Source organism: Colossoma macropomum, unplaced genomic scaffold (assembly GCF_904425465.1).
Source record: "Colossoma macropomum unplaced genomic scaffold, Colossoma_macropomum, whole genome shotgun sequence".
NCBI classification, from domain to species: domain Eukaryota; kingdom Metazoa; phylum Chordata; class Actinopteri; order Characiformes; family Serrasalmidae; genus Colossoma; species Colossoma macropomum.
Window position 1 is genome coordinate 25785915 of NW_023494809.1, and position 26484 is coordinate 25812398.

The 26484-nt window shown below is 40.4% G+C and overlaps 1 protein-coding gene across 2 annotated transcripts in view; it reads left to right on the forward strand.

Annotated features, from left to right (window-relative positions):
* si:ch211-230g15.5 (polyhomeotic-like protein 3) overlaps positions 1 to 26484 on the forward strand; it is a 31596-nt gene that overhangs the window by 150 nt on the left and 4962 nt on the right. Inside the window, exons 2-11 of one of the 2 annotated variants that reach the window (XM_036558339.1) lie at positions 5696 to 5947; positions 7232 to 7306; positions 8880 to 9026; positions 12157 to 12270; positions 12527 to 12776; positions 16974 to 17836; positions 17939 to 18098; positions 19806 to 20056; positions 21177 to 21315; positions 23953 to 24067. In XM_036558339.1, the coding sequence (XP_036414232.1) occupies positions 5723 to 5947; positions 7232 to 7306; positions 8880 to 9026; positions 12157 to 12270; positions 12527 to 12776; positions 16974 to 17836; positions 17939 to 18098; positions 19806 to 20056; positions 21177 to 21315; positions 23953 to 24067 (2339 nt within the window). In that variant the 5' untranslated portion in view covers positions 5696 to 5722. The remainder of the gene's footprint in view (positions 1 to 5695; positions 5948 to 7231; positions 7307 to 8879; positions 9027 to 12156; positions 12271 to 12526; positions 12777 to 16973; positions 17837 to 17938; positions 18099 to 19805; positions 20057 to 21176; positions 21316 to 23952; positions 24068 to 26484) is intronic. The other variant, XM_036558340.1, reaches the window with a different exon arrangement.

The window sequence follows — 26484 nt, forward strand, 5'->3', positions numbered from 1 at the left end:
TCCCGCGAGCTGCGGTTCGGGCTCGGTCCGGTCCGGTCCGGGACCGGCCGGAGGGAGGGAGGAGGGAGGAAGGAGTAGGGAGGGAGGGAGGAGCGAGGGAGCACGGCTCGTGTTCGCCACCGAGCATCCTATTCTATTCTTCTGACTTTCATTTTGTGTGGTGTATGTGTATGTATGTGTGTGTGCGCGCGCGCACACGCGAGTGCATTCCGGGCTCAGCGAAGTTACGGTGGCGATTTCATCGCTCGCTCTGCGAGGCTGAAGTCAGCTTCCTATTCGAATTCGCCCGTTCCACCTTAAACGGTGCAGCAGTTACATTCCGGCGCCTCGCTCACCATTTAAGGTGGAACGGGCATGAATAGGAAGACGACTTGGGCTCCGTGCTCGCTTTTCTGCTTTAATTCATTTCTCCTTTATGCATGGAAGGAAGTGCAGCGCGCGCGACAGAGAGAGTGAGAGCGCGCGCGAGAGAGATGTGCACGGCACGGGCTCTGTCAATGCGCGCGCGCACCCACACGCCCATTTTTTTTTCTTATTTCATAAATAGATGACCGCCGTCAGATCAATGTCAGATACCACTCGACTGACAGCCGAGGGCGCCAATCAGTGCGAGCCACCTGAGTTTAAATCCATTTTTATTTCATATTTTTTAAAAAACGTCAGTGGGGGTCTGATCTGGCATCGCTGCGGGGGTAAATGACCGTGTGGTCAGTAATATCGAGGATGAGGAAGACGCTGACACCTGTGCGCGGTTTGCTGTGTGTCCACTGTGTCCACTGTGTTGGGGATGCGTGCGTGTTTGTGTGCAGTTAGCTTAGCAGGCGATGCAACCCGGGCACAGCGCCGATTCCTCTGCATCCGGACTCTTCTGTGCTTTAGCTAAAGACAGAGATGACCAACCCAAACAAAAGGACAGTCTCATCCGCCTCTGCTGGACCTAATTTATATGAGTATTTGTTTTAAAGAGCCGAGTGCGCTCATCATCTGTGTGAATTATCGACGTTTCACTCGTGAGCGAATCGGTTCTTTTGAACCGACTCTGTCCAAATGAATCGAACCGTTTTTGTGGCGTCTGCGCTGTGTTTACGACCGTGTTATAAGTTGACAGATTGCGTACACGCTTAAAAACGGTTCTTTAGTAAAGGCAGCGGTTCTGTTTAGAGCCATGACGTCTCTGTAGAACCATTTGCATGCTGAAATGGCTCTTTGCACGGTGATCTGGTTCTTCAGATTGATGGAGGATGTGTTTATATGGTTCTGTATAGACCCTTTTTTTGAAAAAGCATCAAAAAGGGGTTCTGCTGCTGTTATGATGTCAAGCTTGTAACAGTAGAACCCTTTCTGGTGCTGGGTAGAACCATATACAACACATTCTCCATCAATCTGAGGAACCATTTGACCATGCAAAGAGCCATTTAAGCATGCAAATAGTACTGTATAGAACTCAGCTTTCTAGACTTTTCTGAAGAACCCTTGAAGAAGCATCTTTAAGTGTGCATGATGTAATAATACAATTATAATTTTCTGCATAAATGAATATTTAAGATGTAGACTCCCTTAGAGTGGTTTAGTGTGAAATGCTTTATTGTAGAAAAATGGCTAGTCAGAATTGCAGAATTGTTCACAGTGGTGGTGATAGGAACCAGACGTCTGAGTCATTTAATGCCCCTTAAAGCTCCCCCTGTCTGGGATGGTTATTACGAGAAATGGTTATGAATATAAAATAATACCCAGAGAACATTTTTTTTTCAGAGTAAGCACTGTTTTACCCCTATAAGCGTTATAAAAAGCCCAGTGCAGGGTCACAGTTTATTTTGGATGGTGAATAACAGAGTTTTAGACATTGTGACCTCTGGTTCCTATCACCACCAGTGTAAAGAAAATCAGAGTCAGCACATTTCTCTACAATGCACCATTTCACAGCCACACACTCTGAATGACTTTGTTTACATCTTAATGAATGAACTATGCAGAAAGTTTAAAAACTTGGTGGAATTCCCCTTCAAGGACAGAGAAGGAATACATTTTGAGATCTTTAAGATCGATCGCGTTTTCCCTCTGAAATATAGTGAGCTTCCTCTTTCTGTTATCAGTGCATTTTCTGCCTTATGTGTTTAGCCCTGAGTCATTCTTTGCATTGAATGTCATTTTAATGTTATGTAGAGGAGGTAAGAGCCAATATCTCACATTTTTATAGTTTATGTGATTTTATATACGAAAACAGTCGTAATTAATTTTTATATGAACATACCCCAACCTCTCTTTATCCCTCACAATTAAACAGGCTGTTTGTTACTCTGCCTTTACAACTGATATATGTAAATGCGCTCTGCTTGGATTGGCTGCTCTGCATGATGCCTCAGAAACCAGTCCAGGCAGTTCTTTATGACAGGTGTAAATGGGTGGGGCTAAACTACTGTAGGCTGTGTAGGGGGGATATATGAAAACGTGTTTTTTACTTGGAGACATTACAAAAACAAGGAATTAGTGAGTTTCTGTTTATGGACTGTTTGGACTGGGGAGTAAACGGCACATTTTGAAACAATAGTAATGTTGACATACTGCGTTAAAGCTGCACTATGTAAGTTTTAAGTAGCATAACTGAGTCGAGAGAAAAAAAAGCAACCTGTTAAAATTTAGTGTCTGTGTGCTGCAAAGCCTATAAAGCCTGAAAAAATAATTTAAAAGTCAGAGGGGTCGGATTCAGACCACTTCATACGTCTTTACATACGGACGTCACACACATAACCTCAGAAAGAACACTTGGCTCGATGTCTACGTCTCAAATGCAAAATCAAAGTCAAAGATATGATGACAGTAGTTGATAATTCACCCACATCCTCAAAAGACACATCCTTCACCAAGTTTTGGCTGAGTTCTCTGTGAATACTCTTTCGCAAAAGTCAGATTCAGGTGCTTGTAGGGGTCCGAAACACAACCGACGTTATAAAGTGTTCTTTCGCATGTTGTGTGCAATTACATATTTCCACCAGAGAGGTCTCCAAATCCCCAAAACTTATGTAGTGTTGCTTTAAAGGCAAAATCAACGTTATATTGAGCAAGATATGAAGACAACAGTAGATCATTCACCAAGTTCTCTTTGAATACTCTTTCAACACGCTCACAATCGTCACAATAATGGAAGGGGTCATTATTATTATAGATACTTCAATAATATTACTTAAATCGATTTTATATTCATTGCTTTACTGCTGTCATTGTATTTGTACTAATACAACCTTATTTTCAGCAGTTTTTTTAGACTACAGTTTCTCTCAGAATTTTATAGAAATCACTGTGAAAGTGCTCTGGGTTTATTCTGATTGTGCCTTGCATGGCTGTAATAGCCTGTTTTGTTACTCAGGTGTTTTTTAAAAGGGTGAAATGCCGTTGATAATTCATATGTGCTACTTTGTTCCAGAAGCAGAATGGCTAACCTTTAACCCCATTCATTTAAAACCCACTCATTCATTTCCTTTTCACTTACTTCATGCAGCCATTATCTGATCTGTTCTCGTGCTGGAGCGTCCGCATCTGGACCACATTAAAGTGCACTTTTTGGTCTGCGTGGAAAATAGAAAAGCTGCAACCTCTTTGCTTTTGCACAGGTGGAATTAACAGTTATGCCAGCCCACCACGAGCATTAATTTGTGCTGTAGACAGCGGAAATTAGATAAGCTGAACTTTGAGTTATTAGAGGTTTAATGAAGTGCTGAGTGATTTTTCTAGATTGGTAAATCAGTGTTCCATGCATATTAATTGACAAAAGCCATTTATGTTAGGGGCCGAGTAAAGACGACGGTGCATGGTTTTGGATATTTTAGACGAGATTTGGATTATTATGAATTTTCAATCAGCCTATTGGTTGTAGTGCTTCTTTTTTCCAGCATGAAAATAGAGGAGAAATGTATATTGGAGGAAAGAACAAGCCTCCGAGGCCTGGGAACCGTTGGATTTTGTGTGTGTGGATGCATAGTTAAATTAGCCGTACAGTCATATGCATAAATTTGAACACTCCTGGTCATATTTTACATTTTGTTGATTTGACTTGAAAATGAGTTAATGCATCCTCTACAGAGAACACACTTTAATATGGATTTTTTCTGCAAGTTTTAGAGTTTTAGTGTTTTTAGTGTCTCTGTTTATTTATTTATTTGAGTTTAACATTTTGGAAAAAAACAACAAAATATAAAACGTGCCATAACTTTTGCGCAGGCCACATTTATGTTTTTATGTTAAATTCAGCGAATAAACAGTAATTGTACATTAAAATGTCCTTATAGCGGATGTGTCAACTTACTATCTCTTAGAAAATACATTAAAAAAACCTGCAAAGTTTTGCATATGACTATATCTGTAATGAAAGTCAGAGAAAAAAATGTAATTGGTTGAAAGATACAGTAGATTTATTGCAAAAAAAAAAAAGAAATCAAGTTCACATAATTCCAAATGTAGTTTGTTAGCCAAGACATGTTTGGTGTCTTATTGATGTTTGCTTCTTTACTTTTGTAGCAGAGCGCTGAGTCTAATGTAGCTAACAAGTCACGGAAGCTTATACTTCTGCGAATTGCGTCTTGTAAACTGTATATCTAGATCGTCGCGTACTCACTTCAAGCTGAGTTGAGTTGTTTAGTGATCTCAAATAGACTGATGCTGTATGACACGCTGTTATCTGTAAATAAAAGTAAGTCGTATAGCTAAAAACAATAGTAACAGCCGTTATAAATCCTGGTTTTAGTGCATATCTGTGTCCATTTTTAGAGATAACATACAGCGGTTAGTTCTAAGAACACTTCTGGTTGAGAAGCATTCTTTCACAATAACTGCGTCATTCTGCAAAGCACCAGTTGCTAAGTAATGACTGGACTTACGTTGTGGTTTAGTGCTACTAGATTCAAATTAATACGCAAGCAGAAAATGCACACAGATAGTAGATAAGGTCTCAAAGATAATATTTGAACTGCAGCTTGTTTGGTCAGTTTCTGACAGCAGGCCTACATCAAATTGTGAACCCGTCTTTGTTCATAAACAAGTTTTTTGGTTGACGGAACAACTATGCAAACTGTAATTAGCCAAAAACGATGATGAGCTGTGAAAGGCTTTACAGACGGGCTGGAACAAAACAACATTCTTGTTCATTGGGCAAATATTGAGAAGCTGAACCTGATATTGTGGCAGTTTATGGCTCAATCCTTAAGTAAAAGGGTACTACTTCTTGTGGCGGGAGGAATTGCCACTATTAAAGCATATTTGATAGATATTTTTCTTTATTTTGCAGGACTAGCAGTAAAATAGGCAAATAACAACACGGCTGAGATAATCTATGAAACTCGCCTTCAGCTCATGCCTGTGACCGGATCACAGCCTTGTTGTTATTTGCAATAACACACTTCCTCTTGTCTTCTAATAAGTATTGCATAGTGTCAGCATGTCTGTTTGAGATTACTCAGTCTGATATAAGTCAAGTGTCTGATGATTTAGGTATGCAGTTAGCGCAGTGCTAATTGCTGTGGAATTAGCTTTCTCAATGGGTTAGCTACATTAGCCTTGTGGCTCTGGAGCAAAACTTAAGAAGCAAACTTCAGATTCCAAACACATCATGACTGATGAGTTATGTTTGCGGTAATGAGTAAGTGTTTACTGTTACTTTAATTGTACAGTTTATTCATAAACTTCCTTTCGAACTCTTTTTCAGCTTCCAGTGTCCATAGAGTGCAGAGCAATGGACAAGGAGCCTCAAGCGAAACCCGAGACTGCTAAGAGTGCAAGCAACAATGCAACGACCACCACCACTACTACTACCACCATCTCCTCCATCACCACCACTACCACCTCTACGGTGACTCCTTCTCAGCAGGCCAATGGCACTCCGAAAAGCACCCCAGCCCTTACAGCAGTCACCACCTTCCATAATCAGCCTCCCCCCACAGACAGGAAGGTTGTACAGGTAACTGTCCAGATCTGTTTTTAGCTGCCTGGTTCGCGCACATCTGCAGACTACCACTTGGCACCTTGTGTCCCCACAACATACTCTGTCTTTATGTGGTTCTTGTCTTCGTCTTCCTCTCCTTGTGCTGGTGCTCGGGTCAGGGTCAGCAACACGCGTGTTAAGAAGAGCCATTCTGTCCCATTTCTACAAAAATCAAACCACCATGGGAGTCACAGCATTTTATGTCCATTTTATGGTTGTAATGTTTTCCATCTTGGCTGTAAATGTGTCTCAGTATGAGCTAATGTCCTAGTAAAAGCTGAAAATTACAATATAATGTAATGTAATATAAAATAAACAAAAGCACAGACCTACATTGCTCTGCAGGACACTTTTCCGCAGAAGTTAAATGTTTTTTTGTTTTTTTTTAATGTCTGTCAGTGTTCCACTTTTTGGTGATTCTCGTTGCAGATTACACATATCGAGAAACCAGCTGGAGTGCATATAAATGCAAATGAGTCTGTCTCTTCATCTCTCAAGATGAACATTGAGAATTTAATCTTTCTCTTCTTTGCCATTTCGTTAGCTACTAGCTAGGCAAGATTGTTGTCCACGTTGCTATGTGACCAGCAGTCTGCGCACCAATTTCAGACCATGTATTGTTAAAACTATGTGTTTGAACGCTTGGCAAAGCTTTATTTAACTGCAAATAATTATTTTACTGCAAAGGAGGATTATTTTATTTTTATATAAAAATCGAATTCTGCTGTAGAGCAGCAAAGGGGCAGTAAAAGAGACGCATATTGCTGACCCCTGCCCTCCCGTAGGCCAATTGGCAACCTCAGGGTAATTGTGCAGTTGCTGCAGGAGGTGTATGTAGTCCAACAGCAACAGCTTCAGGGGAACTTTTTGCTCAGATAAAATGTGGAGGGGCTAAAACATATAGCTGATTCCTACTAGTAAGTCAGGGTGCAGGTGCTCCAGTTTCTTTATTGTTCAGGAACCTATGCTTTGTGATTCTCCACAGTTTGATCACCTCTTTCCCCTCCTCGTACCTCTCCGACGTCCTTCCATCTCTCTGATCAACCCGCTGTGGCCTTACTATTGGCATGGCACGAGTTCCTTGCATCCATATATATTTCAGTGCACACCTTTGATGGACGTTAACCTTTTTTTGCTACTTCCATCAGAGCTCTTTGATCATGCCATGTGTTTCATCTCATTTTCTGCGCAACAAATTGGGCACGATGAGAGGGGCATGGTTGTTTGTGCGGATTGTAATTTTCAGTCTTTTCTTGTCAGGTCAATCTGTTTGGAGACAGGCTGGCTCCGGCCTTCTCGGCTTCTGTTTCATCATCGCAACAGACTCAGAAAATGGTATGTAGCAACACAAGAGCTCACCAGTCCCCAACCCCCTTTTTATCTCCCTCTCTTGAAGAAACCAAACGACATTGCAGGTGTCATCAAGTCCTTGATTTGCATACAGAATGATTGCATCACACCCAACGTTCACTTGTACTCCTGCTTCACTCTCCGCCTCCCACTGGATAAACACTCATTCATGTTGTTCAGGGGTAGGGATGGGACAGCTACGAGGCTTAGTAATATACTTCAATAGGAATAGAGCTTTTTAAAATTGTAATAATTCCAATAACTGGGCATGTTTATCATATTTTTGAAAAGTCACGTGGATGAAAATATCCCAGCATCCTATATCCTTTTTGCTTACATACTTATAATTTGAATATTAAATAATGATACTGTTGGTGATCATTTTTACTTACTCGAAGCAGCACTACATTTATTTTTTTTGTTAAAAGTAGCATTTCTCAGTCAGGAGAAAAAAGAACACATTAAATATAGTGAGCACATACACAGACACAGCAGTGCTGCTGGAGTTTTTAAACACTGTGTCCACTCACTGTCCACTCTATTAGACACTCCTACCTTGTCGGTCCACCTTGTAGATGTAAAGTCAGAGACGATAGCTCATCTGCTGATGCACAGTTTGTGTTGGTCATCCTCTAGTCCTTCATCAGTGGTCACAGGACGCTGCCCATAGGACACTGTTGGCTGGATATTTTTGGTTGGTGGACTATTCTCAGTCCAGCAGTGACACTGAGGTGTTTAAAAACTCCAGCAGCACTGCTGTGTCTGATCCACTCAGACCAGCGCAACACACACTAACACACCACAACCATGTCAGTGTTACTGCAGTGTTGAGAATGATCCACCACCCAAATAGTAACTGCTCTATGAGGGTCCATGGGGGTCCTGACCACTGAAGAACAGGGTAAAAGGGGGCTAACAAAGTATGCAGAGAAACAGATGGACTACAGTCTGTAACTGTAGAACTACAAAGTGCACCTATGTAGTAAGTGGAGCTGATAAAATGGATAATGAGTGTAGAAACAAGGAGGTGGTCATAATGTTATGCCTGATCACTGTATGATGCCAGTTATAAATAATTCACTTGCGTTCTCGGAGGACGTGTCCGCCACCAAGTTTTGACTGAATTCTGTCAAATATTCTTTCAGCGCTCTCACAATCATCAGATTTATCTGGTTGAGGAAGAGGTCTGAAGCACAACCGACAATTACAAAATGTTGCACATTGCGTGTGATTACACATTACCACCAGAGAGGTCTCCAAATCCCCAAATCTTACTTAGTGCAGCTTTAAATTTGAGTTTTATTGGCCGTTACAAAGAAAACTGTTTCAATAAAAGTCTACTGAAGTAACTGTGAGTTGATTTAACATGTAATACTGCTTTTTACATGTTGTTCATATACATTGAAACAATACTGCAATGATAGTAGAAACTGTGATAATAGTTTTCATATCTATTCTGGTCTCACCCGTGTTCAGGCGCTTGTGGTGTTCCATTTATTGAGCTATGAGCCACCCACACTTCGCATCTGATCCAGTTCTCTAATGACTTTTCCCTCAGGTCTCAGTGCCCACCATGCCGGGGTCACCGCCACTGGTCAGAGCCAGCCAGAGCTCCACCGGCGCTGCCCGCAAGATCTCTCCCCAGACTCTGCTCCTTGGGAAGAGCCCCTGCAGCCAGGACCAGATGCTCCTGAGAGCTCAGATGGTAGGAGAGCACTGTTTCTCCACTCCTCTGCTAACAATGTTCTACTTAAATGAGCACCAGTAATAGTAGGTAATCTGCCTGTGCAGAACAAAGAAGGCTAGGTGAGTCTAGTTAAGCTGGACCATGCTTTCTGCCCTGCTGGTTTGCAAGATATACTGCTAAATGCAGTTTTCTTAGCTAGCTGATGCCAGGGAAAGTCAGAATTCTTCAGTATGATGTAGCTGTATAATTGGGTCTTAGTGGGAGAAAATTGGTCCCTCTTTATGACAGCTGTGTTAAAACATTGTTTGTCCACTTTATTGTGCTTTGTGATTCTTGCAGCCACAGCAAATGTGATATTATTGATATTGCCGATCCCAAAATGGCACCACCAACACTGCGTGACGTTCCTTAAAACTCTTGTGCTTGCAAATTTCAACAAATGGGAGTCAGTCAGTTAGGGACAGGGTCTATTCTTAGGACAGGACTTGGAGCAAAAATAGTGTGCACAAGAAATGTTGTTTCCTGTTCCTAGTGTTATACAAAAAAAAATGTTGCTTAAAATAGGAGGGACAAAGGGTCTCATTCACGTCTTGGAGAGAGGGTTTAGTCATGGATAGTTAAATCACTGTGTAACTTAAAGTTTGGGTGAAGTCTGATGTTTTAACCTCAAGCTCATGCAATGAAAGAAGTACTGTATGAGGAGCAAGTAACATTCAGAAAGCACAGTAAATAAGTGCTGTTGGTTGAACATGTTGGCTACATTTACAGTGTTAACTGCTCTTCTGCCTGCAGTACAACAGTGAGTGCCTTTGGTTAAGATGTGTCTCATTTTCGCCTTCGAATATTCCATTTGAATTCCAAAGAACGGGATATGTATTTGCTTACATTTGTAAAAAGACACAGATCAAATGATACAAAGGGTATCCACCTGTTGCTCCACCTCCTCATCTATTGCTTTATCTCTCTCATAGTCAAAGCAGCCAAATATGATATCTGAATTCCTGAGTTTGCACAAATGTCTCAGACAAGGTGCCCATTTTAAAAACATTTGAGCAGCACCTCTTTAAATAAGTTGCTGAGATTGCTGTTTAAAGGTTGCCCTTTTATATATTAGAAGTGTAGTAAGGCAGTCCTGTGGTATCACAGTTACTATCTGTTAATGCTTAATCACACCCACGTTTCACACCGAGCTCCCTGCTTTGCCTTCAATACTCAGAAAGACACACAGCAAGTTCCCCGGTGTTGAATTGACTCTTATAGTGTTCGTGTCCAGCTGGACTTCAATGTACACTGTTGGGCTGGTGATTTTCACAGTTACATCGTTTCATTTGAATTAACAGTAATAGGCCAAACGTCAAAATCAAGATTTTACGTTAAAATGTAAGTAAATGGTGAAGTTAAACATTTGTCAAGCATCAAGAAAAAGATGGGAGAATATAAAGAAAACTGTTTGCCTAACCTGGCCTGATCGCCCCATAGACCCACTGTCCCAGTTAACTGCACACATGTGTAGGGCTGTCACTGTTAATTATATTAGTAATTGAGTAACATCTACTGATGATTTTGGTGAATAATCAAGCAGCATATTGTTGAAGAAAAACATGAAAAACATGTATCTCCTTTTTTTCAATTTTTACTTTTCTGCATAATGTGAGCATGGCAGCTATTCTTTACGTTGTGTGAAAATTTCATGATGAATAGACCAATAAAAATGCTCCAAAATAGCTTAGAATAAAATCATTTTACATTAACTTACATTAAACATAAGGAACGTTTTTGCCCTCTTTTGTAAAGTTACAATTTCGGAGATGCTCGTTTTTCTTTGGACAGTGACGATATGTTTGTTTTCCTACTTTACATAAACCATAAACATTTGACACTTGTAACAGACATTCAGGTGGCATGTTCTTTACTTTGTGTGTAGTTTCACAGTGAAGCCTAACTCTCAATATTATCACAGGAGCCTGGCAGCCTGTCCAGCTTAGACTTAGTTCAACTAAACCTTTTATTTTATGTGCACATTTCATTCAGTCGAGCCTAAATATGCATGAAATTTGTTACTACAATCATATGTGCATTCCTGAGATCCTGCTGGTGTGGGTTTCCTCTCTTTCAGTGATGAACACGGAAGCCACTTGAGTGCTAATAGCTGTCCCTTGGAGAGAATCTGCTAAACATGGCTTTATGATGACTTGCCAACCCCCTGTTTGTCATTCAAATTCCTAAAAACACAAATCCACTAATCATTAAGCTAATTGATGGAGAACGTAAGGTTTAAGCAATTCATTTTTTTAAGTAAAGTAAGTGAGAAATTGTGAGAGCCCTACACACGAGCACAAAAAAATGTATGCTAAGATGGAGCAGCACCTCTTGTGCGGATGAGCTTCTAAATTTTAAAGTTAGAAAAAAAATCACTTTTTATTTTATTCATTTTGTTTTTGTTGCCATATTACTTACCCTGGTACTCTATATGTACTAACTGATCAAAGTAGGTGGTAGTTCAGCATGGTGACTGTTAGTTTAGCATGGTTGGTGCTAGTTCCGCACTGGTGATTTTGATGTACAGTGTACTGCTCTAACCTCACTTTTGAAAGTGGATGGAAACTTTGGTTTCCGAGGCCAAAGTATTTGAAAGCTTTGTGAAGTGTGTGGAGCTCTGCTTGCTTGTTTGTTCCACCCACTCTCACTGAGCTTCCTCACGCCACTTTGTTCATGTCATTTCAATGAGCCGTTACTTCCACACTTCTGAATGGTTTGGTAACTTCCTTTTTAGCAGGAGAGGCGAACAGGGGGCAAACTGACTTATGGAAAGTGAAAATTTAGTGTTAGATGATTAACATGTTTTTTTTGTTTTTTTTGGTTTTTTTTCTTTAGCGTTGTCATTGGCCATAGATTAAAAAGCTCACACACTGGGGTCTTGTGAAGGCCTGCTGTTGGTGCATGCGCACAGGTTTTAAAGGCGGAAAGGTTTCTCTTTACCACATCAAAAGCTCTTCACTTTACTGTGAAACTCACCCTCACGCCCACACAAGTAGATCTCAACACGTGGGAAACCAGTGGCTTATACATCTAGTAGTTTCTAGAAGCTTCTCGTTGCCTTTTCTTGCTTTCTCATATCTTCTTCATCTCTATATGTCTGCTCTGGCAGTTGATTCTAACGTCTGCAGTGCGACCTGATGCACCTGTCCTCTCCTCCTCCTCCTCCTCCTCCTCTTCTTCCTCCTCTCCCTCCTCCTCTTCACCCCGATTCCCCTCTTCACAGGTGAGCTTTTCACTTGATCCCGTCCAAAATCACCCCATTATTTGTAAATTCTCCCTTCAGTCACTTTCAAGGCACAGTCACAGAATGTGGTAGTTATTTGTGTGATAGTGTGTATTACTACAGCAAGACATCAGCCCATCACCATATTTGATGTTTCTAAACCCTTTCACAGTGACTGACCATGCTGACCATGCCTGTGAGTGTGTGTATGGTCTAACGTCACCTCTGTGCTCTCTCTCTCTCTCTTGGGCTCCAGCTCCAGAGCTTGACGCTCCGCCACCCTCCCCCTGGCACTCTGACCATCCCCCCGAACCTCCCACTCAAGTCTGCTGCCCCGCGTCAGCCCCCGGCCCTTTCCCGCCCGAGGGCGCCCACTTTCACTCTGAGGCCCTGCCCAATACCTTCTGGGAAAGAGGCAACAACCAAGGCTGAGGGCTCGACCCCACAGCCCCCCACACTGACACTCAAACCTCCGCCCGTACGCCATCTTACGGTTCCACCTCCTTGTAAGTACTTTCACTGAATGTCTGGTATGCTCACTGACAGCGTTTAATGAGCATGTTCCAAAATTCAGTATAAGGGTCATTCTCCATTTGGAGGGGAAACCACGTCACAGAGGTTGCAGGGTTTAAAAAAGTGCTTAAAATATTAGCTCCAAAAGTTAGTATGTACATTTACACAGTTGACCGACGATTAAATAACACTTTTCCTTTATGATTCTCTGATTTTTCTTTTTTTATCCTGTTTCATAGTCGCTCTGCATCTGTAAAACAGCTCGTCACAAAAACAGTTTTCAACAGACATTTGTATAAAACAGATTCATGTTTACTTTTTATATCATTACATAATGACATTTAAAAAATATTATTTAAAAAAAATATTTGTCTCAGATTGTGGTCACTGGTGTTATCAGGACTCTTATTTTACATTTTAACACAGTATTTTCAACTCTACTAAACTGCTTCTTTGAGTCGAGGCTCATCAGAGAGGAAGCATCTCAAGGCATGAGGAGGCGAGTCACACTCACTCACTATATTTCATTAATTTATTAATAATTTTGTTTATCAGGCAGCACATAACGTCTATGTGACACCAGTGTTATGTGCTTTAATGGCTGGTTTATTACAGTTTTATCAAAATAATGCCATATTATCATTTTTAGCACTGACTTTAAATAGTCGCACAGGGTTACCTGACCACCAATGTGTCAGCCAGTTTACAGAATCCTCAGTTTTAACTAGAATGTCACTGGAGTCACAGTCACTGGTGTTACACCATTTATACAACACCAGTGACTGTAAAACATGTTTGAAATATAAATTAATATATGATAATAGGAGATGTTAATGGACATATTAAGATTATTTACTTTTGGGATGAAAGAAATGTATTTTTTAAAAATGTATCCACCTGAATTCCCACTCCAGATGGAGAAAGACCCATATGCTAACCTTTAAGTTTTTTTTTATGTATCATATTCTTCAATAATTTTTTATTTTTAAACAGGTATTTGTAAAAACATACTACTTTATGAAAATCGACTAAGAATATACTTTCCATATCTCATCAAGCTTCTCTGTGCTTTAACTCTAACACTAACATTCAAGAACAATTGCAAAGTAACGATTACAGATAGGAGAGGAAACCACCATCTGTCCTAACACACCTCAACCTTCAGCTTGTTTTATTGTCATTAGCCTTAACTAGCACAGGCTTTATAGTGAGCCCTTCAATAGTTCAACTAATAGTTCTAACGATGGAAACTGGAGTAAATTATTAAGGAGAAGGTTGAGAAATATAGTTCTGCGTTAACAGAAGTTGAGATTGTTTGGTAATTATGGTGATTTTTTTTATCGCATTCATCACATATATTCAAACACAGGCTTGTGTAAAGACACTACTCTATGAAAGTCTACTGCTAACACGTTTTTATTATCTAGTCATGCTCTTCAGTCATTAACCTTAACATAAGCACAGTCAGAATCTCTAGCGCCTCAGAATTCTGTAGCTAAACACGTAAAGAGTAGACGAAAAAAGAGAGCCAGTATTGGCTAATTATGCTAAAGCTAGACAAACACAGTGTTCTGTCCTTTTAATGAGAATGAGAGCAAATTTTAGTTAATGTTTTATTATCCTTAACTAGCATAGTGAGTACATCTGATGTAAACAGCAGTAAAATTATTAGGTAGGTTGAGAAATATAGTTCGGCATCTTCTATTTTGGATGATGCTTAATAACCTCATAATGCTTGCGTAGCAATATGTGTGTGACGGTCTGCAGAAGCCCTTCACATTGTGAAATTTTGACTTTGTTTCTTAAAAAACAACTTTTGCAAGCCGTACCTTTTGAATTATTAAGACATCTTAAGTCTGACTAACTTTACATTAATAACTGGTGTAATCGCTTACATTGGGTGTTTCAGTTTTTCTGCCACATTGTTTATGTTTAACGTGAATGAGGTCGTTCCAGTATCTGGCGGTATTTTCGCTGTTTTCTAAAGTTTTCTACTGTGAGGTGGATCAGCTGACGAAGGGGAACGCACACACACCCGCCACTCTTCCTCACATACACATTTGGTTAGTTTTACTCACACACACATTTATTTGATCGATAACTTGATGTTCTTTATTCTTCTCATTTGCCCACTTCAACATCTTAAAGGGGAATTCCACTGAAATTTCCAGCATAATTAAATCATTAAAGTCTAAATAAAGTAATTCAGAGTGGTTTGATGTGAAATGCTCCATTCTAGAGAGACTGGAAAAGAGTCAGAATTGATGGTGATAGAATATATGATGTGTGAAGCATTAAATGCCTCTGAAAGCTCCTTTACAAACCTATTATATGACATGGTTGCAAATGTATTTCCTGATACCTGAAATACTGTTTTATAATAGTTTGGAAATAAAGTCTTGGTCTAAAATGTGTTTCACGGTAGAGAGATACATGCAGGGTGTTGAAAGACAAACAGTAGCCATAGGAAACTTATTTCTTCAGATTTATCACCATCATCACTATTACATGTAAAACCTCAGAAGGTTCACTGGTGATTTTGGTGAGTAAACAGGGAGAAGGTGGAGCAGCTTGCACACTGATGTGGAGACAACAGTCTGTTTTTCAATGTTGATAAAAAGCAAGAGATGATTGTATATTTCCGGAGGACTTGCTGTGATCGCTCTCCACTGCACATCGATGGTTCAGTCAAAAGCTCTAAGTATGCACATCATCAGTGTCCTCACCTGGGCCCTCAACACCACCTGCCCAGCCGAGAAAGCCTAGAAGCGACTCCACATCCCACAAAGGATGAATAGAGCGAATCTTCCCCTTTCCATCCTCACTACATTCTACAGGGGGACAGTAGAGAGCGTCCTGACCAGCTGTCTTACTTTCTGGTAAGGGAAGTGGTCCGTCTCGGACCACAGGACCCAACAGCAGATTGTGAGGACAGCTGAGCATCCGTTCCACCACCACAAGACTCTGCAACAACTTCTTTCCCAAGGCGGTCAGATTCTTGAATGCACTGACGCCGACTAATCTGGACCCAGAATTCACCACTAATCACACACCCCTTTACCATCACTGCACTTTTACACTTTAAATTACACTTTATTATTTGAATGCTGCTATAAAACTTTAATCCTTCTGTACAGTTTACAGTTAAAATGTTTACATTAGTTTCTTCATTACTCACATGCTGCTTTGATGTGTGTCCAGGCTTCTATATTTATATCGCTGCTGTCAGAACAAAACCTCGTATCTCCATTTTTGCCGTTTTTCAGTTTTTGACATACTTCGAAAATGCCTGTTTCCCTTTACATTGTGTGTAAATTTCATGATGAATGGACCAAAAGAAACGGCCCAAAATGACAAAAAGTCTGGTTCCATTGACTTACATTGAAAGTAAAGAAGGTTTTTCCTTCTCCTGTAAATTTATCATTTTGAAAATACGAGGTTTTGTTCCAACAACAGCGATAGGCATATGTACACATGTATGGTGCCTTTGCGTATATAATTGTTTTGTTGTCCTGTCTGGTATTTATTGTCCTGTGTGTTTATTGTTCTGTATATTTATTGTCTGCTGTATTTATTGTATATTTTGCTCTCATTTCATAATGTCATGTATCTGCACTGTATGCAGTCTTATGTAATGTGCTGCAGTTGTGTGTTGCACCATGGAATCTGAAGAACGACAGTTTGTTCCAATGTATACAAGTTATAGGGAGGAATAACAATAAAGACCACTTGACTTGACTTTAATTGACTGTATTTGTATTGTAGACATTGAGACACCAGGTTCTTATCACCACCAGTGTAAAGAAATTCATAAGTTTCGCTACAGTGAACCATTTTACATTAAACCACTCTTTAGATCTCAACCATTGAACTATGAAGAATGTTTTATGCTCAAATCCCCTTTCAAAAGTAAAGAAAGACGTATTAAACTCAACCTTTCAAGGAATAATTAATCATGTTCCATATATAAAATATAAAATATAATAAATATAGATATAAAACAATTAAAAAGCTGTAAAACCTCATTTAGACATTTTATTTATTTAATTTTTTTTGGTTTTTGGCTTCTGCAGTCTGCCACACGTGAGCACTTGGTTGGTAAAACACTCAGTACAACTCAAAGTGAAAACTCTTCACATGTATTTTCTGCTTTATGAGTAAAATTCTGAAATGACTGTCTGTGTTCCCAGCCCTGTACGCCCCAGCCCAGTCCCATGCCATGGCCAAGCAGAGCCCAGCCAGCAGCGGCAGCCTGAAAAGACCCCACAGCCAGATCAGCATCCCCCAGCACCCGTTCCCCCAGAGGCACACTCACCCCACTTCCCCTCCGACTGCACCAAAGAAGCCTCTTCCCGAGCTGAAGCGCTGTCCGTCCACCCAGCCCTCCCAAAGTACGTCAGCACAGGCCTCTCCTGTGGCCATCACGGTCCCCACTCCCAGCAGATCCCACCTTACACCACCCACCATGACCCTGCCCCTCAGCTCCTCTTCTCCAGGTGGCTCCTTGCTGGCCACCAAGCAGCTACTGAGGATCGCACTGTCCTCCGCCTCTGCCCAGTGCACCACCAACGGCCAGTCAAAGGCAGCCACTGTGTCACCACCGCATGATCTCGTCCAGCCGAAGCCTCTCCTTTCTCCAGTACTGGCTAAGCCGGAGTGTCCTGTCCAGTCACCACAGACTTCAAACCTTCAGCTGGTGCAGCTGTCTCCTTCTAGACAGACCCCGGCCAACCCACTCATCACCGCTGCACCACGGCTGGCCTCCCCCCAGAGAGCCTCCCCTCCCTCTCCTGTTCTCCCCCTTGTATCCACCAGCAGCAACTCCTCAGCACCTCCACAATCTTCCCTCACTTCCCAAAGCCCAACGTTCACAGTAGATGCATCGAAGGAGCAGAAAAGCTCCAAGGAGAAGAGGAAGCAAGCAGATGGAATGGAAGCAGCTCCCCAAGATCTTAAACTCACAGCATCCCAAACGAAAGGTGTGGAACCAAACCAAACAGCACAGAGTGTCACAGTAACGCTGCAGTCTGGAGAAGCTGTGGACAAGTCCACGGTGAGTTAGACTGGATATTTATTGTGGATGCACCACAGTATCAGCCACCCTGTATCTCGGTTTTTTGGTTGTGTTGAGGCTTCACATCTCTGTATCTCACAGGTTTGTAAGAGGCCGGCCACCTGCACGGAGGAGTCAAAGAGCGAAGGCCAGACTAAGCTGTCTCAGAAGTCAGAGACTCATTCTGCTTCGGTTGTAGCATTACCTGCTGAACGAGAGGACCTGTGTGAAGACATGTCCACTCACTCAGACAATCACTCAGGTACACAGGGTGCATCTAACCGCTGCGTTTAACTGGTTAAACTTTCAGAATGTCTCAGCATTACAGCCATAACCAGGAACTGCATGGTGAATGTATCTTGTATGTAGCAATGGGAGAACTTATAGTTGTTTTAAAGCTTCTGCTGTGTTCAGACGGTCCAGTCATAGCGCTTCTTGTTTGTGGTTTCAACCCTTATAAAGTTGGTTCCCGGAATCAGTGCTCTACACATTTTTAAGTTTTCCTTGCATCAGTACACTTGACCAAGCACGTGAGGCGTTTGTTATTTATTTATTGAGCTAAATTCGGTGTGGTAGATGAGGTGAAACGCAGAAATGTGCATATTGTGGGGTGTCTGGGTCTGGGAGCTCTGCTATAAACTGTATCCTAACAGCAAACGAGCATTCAAATGTAGTATTGCATGGCCTCACAAAGCCTTTAGGATGTGTACAGGGTGTACGTCAAGTGTGAACGTAAATAAACCACACATCATTTAAGAGCTTGAGGCTTCAAATGCAAACTAGCTTACTACATTACTTTATACCATGTTTTTAGACTAGGCGTTTGTTCATAATTGAGTAACAGATTTAAATGCAATATCAGTAGCATACAGCAGATAAAGCAGGTCAGCTGTTATTAGATTGTGCAATGTAACTTTCTAGCCTCACATAACATACAGTGGATAACTTGGCTAGCTAAACATGCAGTTTCTATTATTTGTAACATTATACTACATAAAATTTAGAGGATGGGTCACACAACGTGCCGTTTTGGAGCCAGTAGAGTAGAGGTCAGCAGGTAACCGATAAGTTTCGTTTTCACCCACTTCTGCAAGATTTCGTCCCACGGTCTAAACGCTTTGGCCTGCTCTCACCTGCTGTTCCGTAGATCGGTGGTTTCCATCTTAGTCATGATTGAAAATACCTGCCAGATGTCAAACTTGCTTTTAGCCTTCAAGCTTTACTGTCATGTATTTACACTTTCCTCCCTTAAGAGCAAACTGTTATATATTATTTATATCTGCTTATTATTGAATGATTGCCTTTATTTTATTTAGGCCATTCATTCATTTGCAGGATTTATGAACACATATGTGTTGTCCCACCCCCACCCGCACTGAGCTATTTGATCGCCCACTCCTACACACAACACTGAAAATTAGCCTCACACCACAAGGTATTGTGGTGGGTCTTGAAGACACAGACCTATACAATAGAACACAAATGATGGGAAAAGTAGCTTCTATTTATAGTTGATGTGAGGGCTCAGAACAAAATGCCAGATGTGGTGCACATTGACCTTTTGTTATGGTAAGCAACTGATTTTTAAACAATAAATCAAAATACTTAGAAAACAACTTAATATTGAATATAATTTTTGGACTCAATGAACTGAGTATATGTGTGTATGTGTATGTGTGTGTATGTATGTGTATATATATATATATATATATATATATATATCGCTGCAATGGATTAGTTCCTGCTCTTGAGGTTTCATGTCTGTAAAACGGTGCAATGCACCATGTTGCATTGCTCTCTGTCACTCTCAGCTGTTGTAGACAGCATCATAGGCAGCACTTTTGACTCAATTTCTCTGCGTATATCAGTGAACTGTGAGTGAGAAATAATTAAACCAAACACACACAGACTTCATGGTGTATAAGCAAAGAGGAGCTAAGACTCTAACAAACTTCATTGTTTTCTTTAGCCATATCCAGCCTGTCCTCTGACCTGTCACCAGTCCAGTCCTCTGTGATACGTCCATCGGATGCATCCCCTGCCAGCTGCAGCTCTCCTCCCAAATTTCCAGCCGCGTTGGACAGGCAGCCCGCTCAGAGGCCCTCCTCCAGCAACACGGGACCAGCAGAACCGCAGCACTGTCCAGATACAGCCAAACCACTCATCCTCACCCACCTGGTGGAGGGCTTCATCATTCAGGAAGGACTGGAGCCATTCCCGGTACACCACACAGCAGCCATACTGATCAGGCCTAAGTGTGCCTCGCATGACAAATGTCAGCTCCTTCAGTTTACTTCAGCTATAATCTTAAGTTTGGCATAGGGCATTTTGAGATAGTTCTGATAGTTTGAGATGTAATAGCTAATACTGACTTCTTCTGTGTCCATGCTGGCACTTAAACACAGCATCGTTATGAGCTGACAACCAGCAGTGAGCTGCGTCACACAGTGGCGTGATCTCGGGGCCTTTTGCTCACATTAAGCCGAGAAATCTGCTAAAAACAGCTGGTACCAACTGTGTTATATTTACTAAACTCCAGCAGAGTCTGACACTTGGAGATGTAAATGTAGATGGATGAGACGTGTATGAGGCAAATTACTTCTGAAATGAGTAATTTGGAAGTGAAACAGCATGCAGCACAGTTTTTGCCAAGCCAGAGAAGTTGCTGCCTGCTTATATTATAGTATATTATAGGTTTATCTATATATTGTTCTAGATAGATAGATAGATAGATAGATAGATATACTTTATTGATCCCAAAGAAAATTTTATATTATTATTATTATCATTATTATTATTGTTTTTAACCATGCTGCTCAACAAAAATATGGAAATAATACTAATTATATAATAATGAGTAAATGATCAAAAATAGGTGTATATATATATATATATATATAAATATATTTATATATACATCTCCAAGTGTCAGACTCTGCTGGAGTTTAGTAAATATAACACAGTTTTATATTTATATATATATATATATATAATATATATATATAATATATATATAATTATATATATAATAAAAAGTGGAATTATATAAAATATAAGTACTAGTTAGGTTAGGGCTAGTTAGGCTAGTTAGGTTAGATAGAGTTTAGATTGGTACTGTGTTGGCTAATATTCAAGGATCAGGTGTCAGTATCTGTATCAGAAGGGAAAAAGTGGTATCACAAGGATTCAATTTGATTATGATTTTGCAGAAAACACAACACAACATAACATCTCAGATTTCTTCTCAATTCAATTTGAGTCTGTTATTTTGATACAACAATGAATGACAAATATTTTACTTTTTGACCTTACCCTTACCCTTCTAATTCTAATCCCTCAGGTCAGCCGGTCATCGCTCATGGTGGGCCCACACTGTGGCTCGGGAGTGAATGGAGTGAGTGGGCCAGACTTATTTCCCGCCGCCTCAGAACCCCCAGACGACTCCACTGACTCGGATGATGAGAGCAGGGTTACAAACAGTGGGTACCACGTATCAGTGTTTCTGTGGCGATATTCTACTGCATGTGTGATGAATGTTATACACACTGTTACTGTACTATCAGTTTTTAATTACAGCAATAGATAAAAAATCTAACTTACACAATTTTGCCCTTACCACAAATGTAGGTGATCAGCCAAGACATGTTTGGCGTCTGACGTTTGGAGCACTGGAGCTAAGAGGCTAAAATAGCTTATAAAACACAAACATTGCATCATTGCAAACAGCAGTATCAGCCATCCTAAAGGCAAAATTTTCTCCTTACTGTCTGTTTATGGTCCATATAAGTTTTTTGTTTTTTTGTTTTTTTTTTAAAAAAGCTCAAAATAATAATGACCTGATCTTTTATCACCCTTCACAATATTATCACAATATTGTGTTATAAGTTATAAATATGATATAGATGTAATTAGCCATATAGATGGAATCAGCCAGAAATGAACCCAATACCATTCGCCAAACAAAATGGGCTGTAAGATGCTTTACAGACTGGCTGGAATAAAACAACATTAATATTGATCTGGCAACAATTGACAAAACAAAGCTAACCTTGATATTGCAGCAGTTTTACGGCTCAGTCCAATTTGGTCAGAAGATGAAACTACGCGTTTGGCAAATGGTATTGGGTTCATTTCTGGCTTATTCCAGGTTGTTTAGCTGTTCTTCTGTTCCCAGTTTGGGAATTTAGTGTAAGGAGCTGGGGAATTAACTGCTGTCTGTGCAGTGAGTGAGTGGAGTTCGTTACTCTGACGTAGCAACAAGCTGCTTGTTAAGGAACTATAATTTGGTGAAGGAACTGCGAACATTAAAACATATTAAACGCCGCATTCACGGCCCAGTTTATTAATTTCTTACTTTATTTATTTAACTGTTGTATAAAAGGAATGGAACACTCGAGATCATGTGTTATCACGAATAACATCACGGCAGTGATGATATTTTGCGATAACACACTCCCTCTCGTGTTCTATTGCTTTAACATGTATTCGTGAGAATGAGCTTTTTTTCCTTAGTGACGTGAGTTTTCACCGTTCTGATGGATAAAAAGTTCTACGTCTGCTCCTCCTTCTGCCGTGCTGTGGCTGTTGTGATTGTTTACAGGCTCCGTAATGTGATCAGAATGTTAGAGCGAAGTGGGTGTTGGTGAAAGCATGTCTACAAAATCTCCGGAAAATGTCTACAAAATGTCTACAAAATCTCCGGAAAAACTGCCGCTTGTTTGACTAAATTGCAGTGATGGTATTTCAAAATGTCCACAATAACTTTTCTTTGCACGTTTAATAACGCAGTATACTGCATTACCAATGCCGGCACACATATAGCGCGACCGCTTGACACATTTGAATGATGGTCCAACTGTAATATTCCTCACATTCTGGCAGCTGCCAAACATGCTCCGAGGAGAAAATCTGGTCTCTCTGGCTGCTTCAGGGTCTGTAAACAGGGAAGAAAAACAATGAATGGACCACCCTATTTTCAGCCAATCAGGACGAGGAGGTGTGTTTACTTTCCTGTCAGCTAATCTGATCAAGGATTTGTGTCTACTTGTCTGTCAATCATATCGCACATCCCTAGCACACAGCGCAGAGCTGTAACTCAGCCATGCAGGCGGCAGGGTACAAACCTAGTTCTGATGAGACTTGTTGCGACAGCTGGTTAAGAGTAAAAGTAACAGCAGAGAAAATGATGCGAATATTGCCAATTCTGCCACTACTTATGATGACTTACACTGTTAAACGAATCAGAAAAGAAAATGACTTGTCTAGAGTGAATATTGCTGTGGCTTTCCGGCATTAGACAGAAATAATGGAGGGCATGAAGAGTAATGCACACCTTGCTCTGTATCTGACAGGTAATTATTTTGCATAGAACATCTGAAACTAACAAAGTACAGCAACCAAGCAGCTGATTTATGCAATGCACTGTTCCAGGGAATCTTACAGAATTGTTCATAGTGCCAATAGGAACTAGATGTCTGAAGCATTTAATAGCTCTAAAAGCTCCCTCACAGAAAGTTATTAGATAAAATGGTTATGAATACGCTGCCTGATGCCCAAGACATTGTTTTCCGATAGTTTTCAGACAAGCTTTTGAGCTGAAATGTATGTTTTTTAAATCCATTCATGGCAGAGAGGGGCAGGCAGGGTGTTGTAAGGCAACATAGTCCCCAAAGAAACTTCTGTTCTAGGATTTATGACCATTACCCACAGCACACATTATTTTGGATAGTAAATAAAATGCATTGTAAACGTTGCGAGCCCCTGGTTCCTATCAGTACCACTGCTGTTTTTTTACAATGCACCGTTTCATATCAAAACACATAATCTGTGGAATTCCTCGAGTATGAGATTTAGGCATGTGTTTGAACCAAGCTAATAGTTGGCGTATAAGCTTCTATTACATATTAGCTACATTAGCCTCATAACTCCAGTGCAGAACTGATGAAGCTCAAGCACAGATCTCTTCAAAGGAGTTCTGACATTCAATGTAGTTCAAGGCACTGACATGGGATGAATATCAGACGAGAATAAGAGCTGTGTGCTGTATGTAACTGGAGGTGTGTGTGAACCGCAGAGTGTTGGACTGAATGGACATTCTCTGTATGATCTCTCTGTAGATGGTGTAGGAGGGGGACACAGGCTGGTGCTGCAGTGCCAGTTCTGTAAGAGGAAAGGCACTGCCCAAACATTCCCCCGCTCCAAACGCTTCTGCTCCAAGTCCTGCGCCAAGAGGTAGGGGTGTCTGTGAAAACTAAAAACTAAAAATCATACATTTCTCAGTCAAAATGTTCAGATGGAGAACAACACACATGGAATTTTAATGTGTACAGGGAAAAAACATATAATGCAGTGTTATATGTCTTAGCTGGCAGCTGACAAGCCGAGGATAAACTGGAAAAATCTATGTTAACAACAAAACCACTTCAATGCCACTGAGGGTTAAAAGGTTCAGTGTTGTCCCTTAGCAAATTTCAGCACCAAAGTAGTCAGCCTTGTCAGTGTTAGTGAGCCACTAAGCATTCATGCTCTGAAATTTGGATGGATGATTCGCCAATAAGCATGTTATTACCATGAGCAGTCGAAGCTATATAGAACAAACAAGTGCACACTTAACAAATAACAATGAGCCTCAATCACCAATATCTTCCTAAGTTGTTTCTTAAATTTGTTCCTGAGAAAGGTCCTAAGAAAAAGTCTACGTTAGATTCTTGACGTGTTCTTCAACCGCAGAACTGTTCTCACCTTTGTGCTCTTGAGTGTGTGGCGATTCTGTTCTTACCTGAGAACAAATCCCAATAAGAAAACACTGGCGAAGGTCAGTATCTTTGTGAAAGCTGCGTGAGTGGGTTTTAAGAAGAAGTTTCTTCTTACGAATGGTACGTGAATGAGGTGTCTCTGAACACCTCCACTACACAGTCTTCTAAATCCAAGACTGCTGGGCACGATGCTGCTGGAAAACAGAGAAAACAGGTTCTATATTTTCTGGATTTTTACATTAGATTAATGGTGTGACAATTTCAAAACATGTAGAATAATCTAATTTAAAACTGTCGCTGATACACTTCTCGGTTTCTTTTGATGGTCTGTAATTTGTCATCTTGAAACCACTGTCAACTATCTGATCTAGGCATCTGGGTGCAGCTTATTAGAGGAAAGTTTGCAGGGAGGGGGAGGGGCTTTTGTCGTACATGCACCCACAAAAAACTGGCTTATAAATCAGTTCCATATTCTAGGGGTTGTGATTTTGGGGTTTTATTTGTTAGACCGCGGAGCGGCGGGCTGCAAAAGTTGAGAAGAGAACTTTTATAGTAAATAATAAGATCTTAACATGTAAAATGTTGAAATCGAATTGAATCTTGACCTCAGAATGAATAACCTCTTGTTATACTGGTGGACTTATTATTTGTTAGACTGGCAAACGTTAACCTATTAAAGTTAACATATGAACACAAAGCACATATTCAGGCGCTCCTTGATTTGCTGTATTGAAAAATGTATTGTATTGAGACACCACCACATTGTAGAGACTTTTGTGTATTGGTTTCATATAGAGATTTAATGTTTGGATATATCTTTTTTTGCATTTAGAAGATGGTATTAAACTCAAAGTAGCGATATTGGTGTCAGCATCAAAACAGTGAATGACTTCAGATATAAGCTTTGCAGTAATAGGACGTAAGATGGAGAGGACCAAAGAAAGCACCGTGTTGGATTAGTGACATTTTCCAGGTTTAAGTTTGGGGTTTTTGCCATTCCAGAGAAGCTTCTCGTGTCTGTCAAAAGCACGTGGCTGCAGTAGACAAAAGCCTTCTTTTATAAAAGTATCTCTTCTGCAAGAAAAGTGTTTTTGCAGGGTTAACAAACCACAAATATGAAATGTCTAAATGTGGTTCCTGTTTGTACCAAAAGAAACTGACTTTCTCTCCAAGAATAACATTTTTCTCTCCAAGAATAGCATTTTTTATGACTATGTAGTCTCGACAAAGGAGCATATGATAAAATGAAATAGATCAGCTCAATTCCTTTGTGTTTTCAGGAAGAGAATTAATAAAACGCACACACACCTAATTCATATTAACAGACTGGTACAGGATGTGGTTTAAGGCAGCACTCTGAGGTTTTCTCCTAGGAAACAGCCAAAGTCTGAGGGTTGAGGGTCAAATAAAAAGTGTAATTTATTTAAATAAGTGCAAAGTATTTCAGTTTGTAAACAACATATTCTACTGTAGCAATTTAGCTGAATGTGGCAGCAATGCATAAAAAAAATAACGTTCTTTATTAACGTTGAGCTGCTTTGTGGTTTTGGTCCATCATCCTATGGTAGTTTTTTTTGTGCTGCTCTTCCTGTTATGGTTACCTCTGAAATTAAAATGGAGAAATGGGGTCATTGATGCACCGATTCTCTGTCTGTGTTTCTACTGTTCTGCTGTCCTACTGTGTTTAACCGCTTTTCAGAGTAGCCGTAAGCTGTTTTGGAGGTCACTCAGTTAAACTGTGCATTGCAGTGATGCAGTAATGTTAATGGAATAGATTCTGGAAATACGTATGATTTACAAAACTGGAACTGTTTGTAGGTGAGCAATCAAGTCTGCATTTTCCCTGCATTAAACCCGTCTAAGATGCTTAAGTAAACCTCTTTTGTAGGTTAA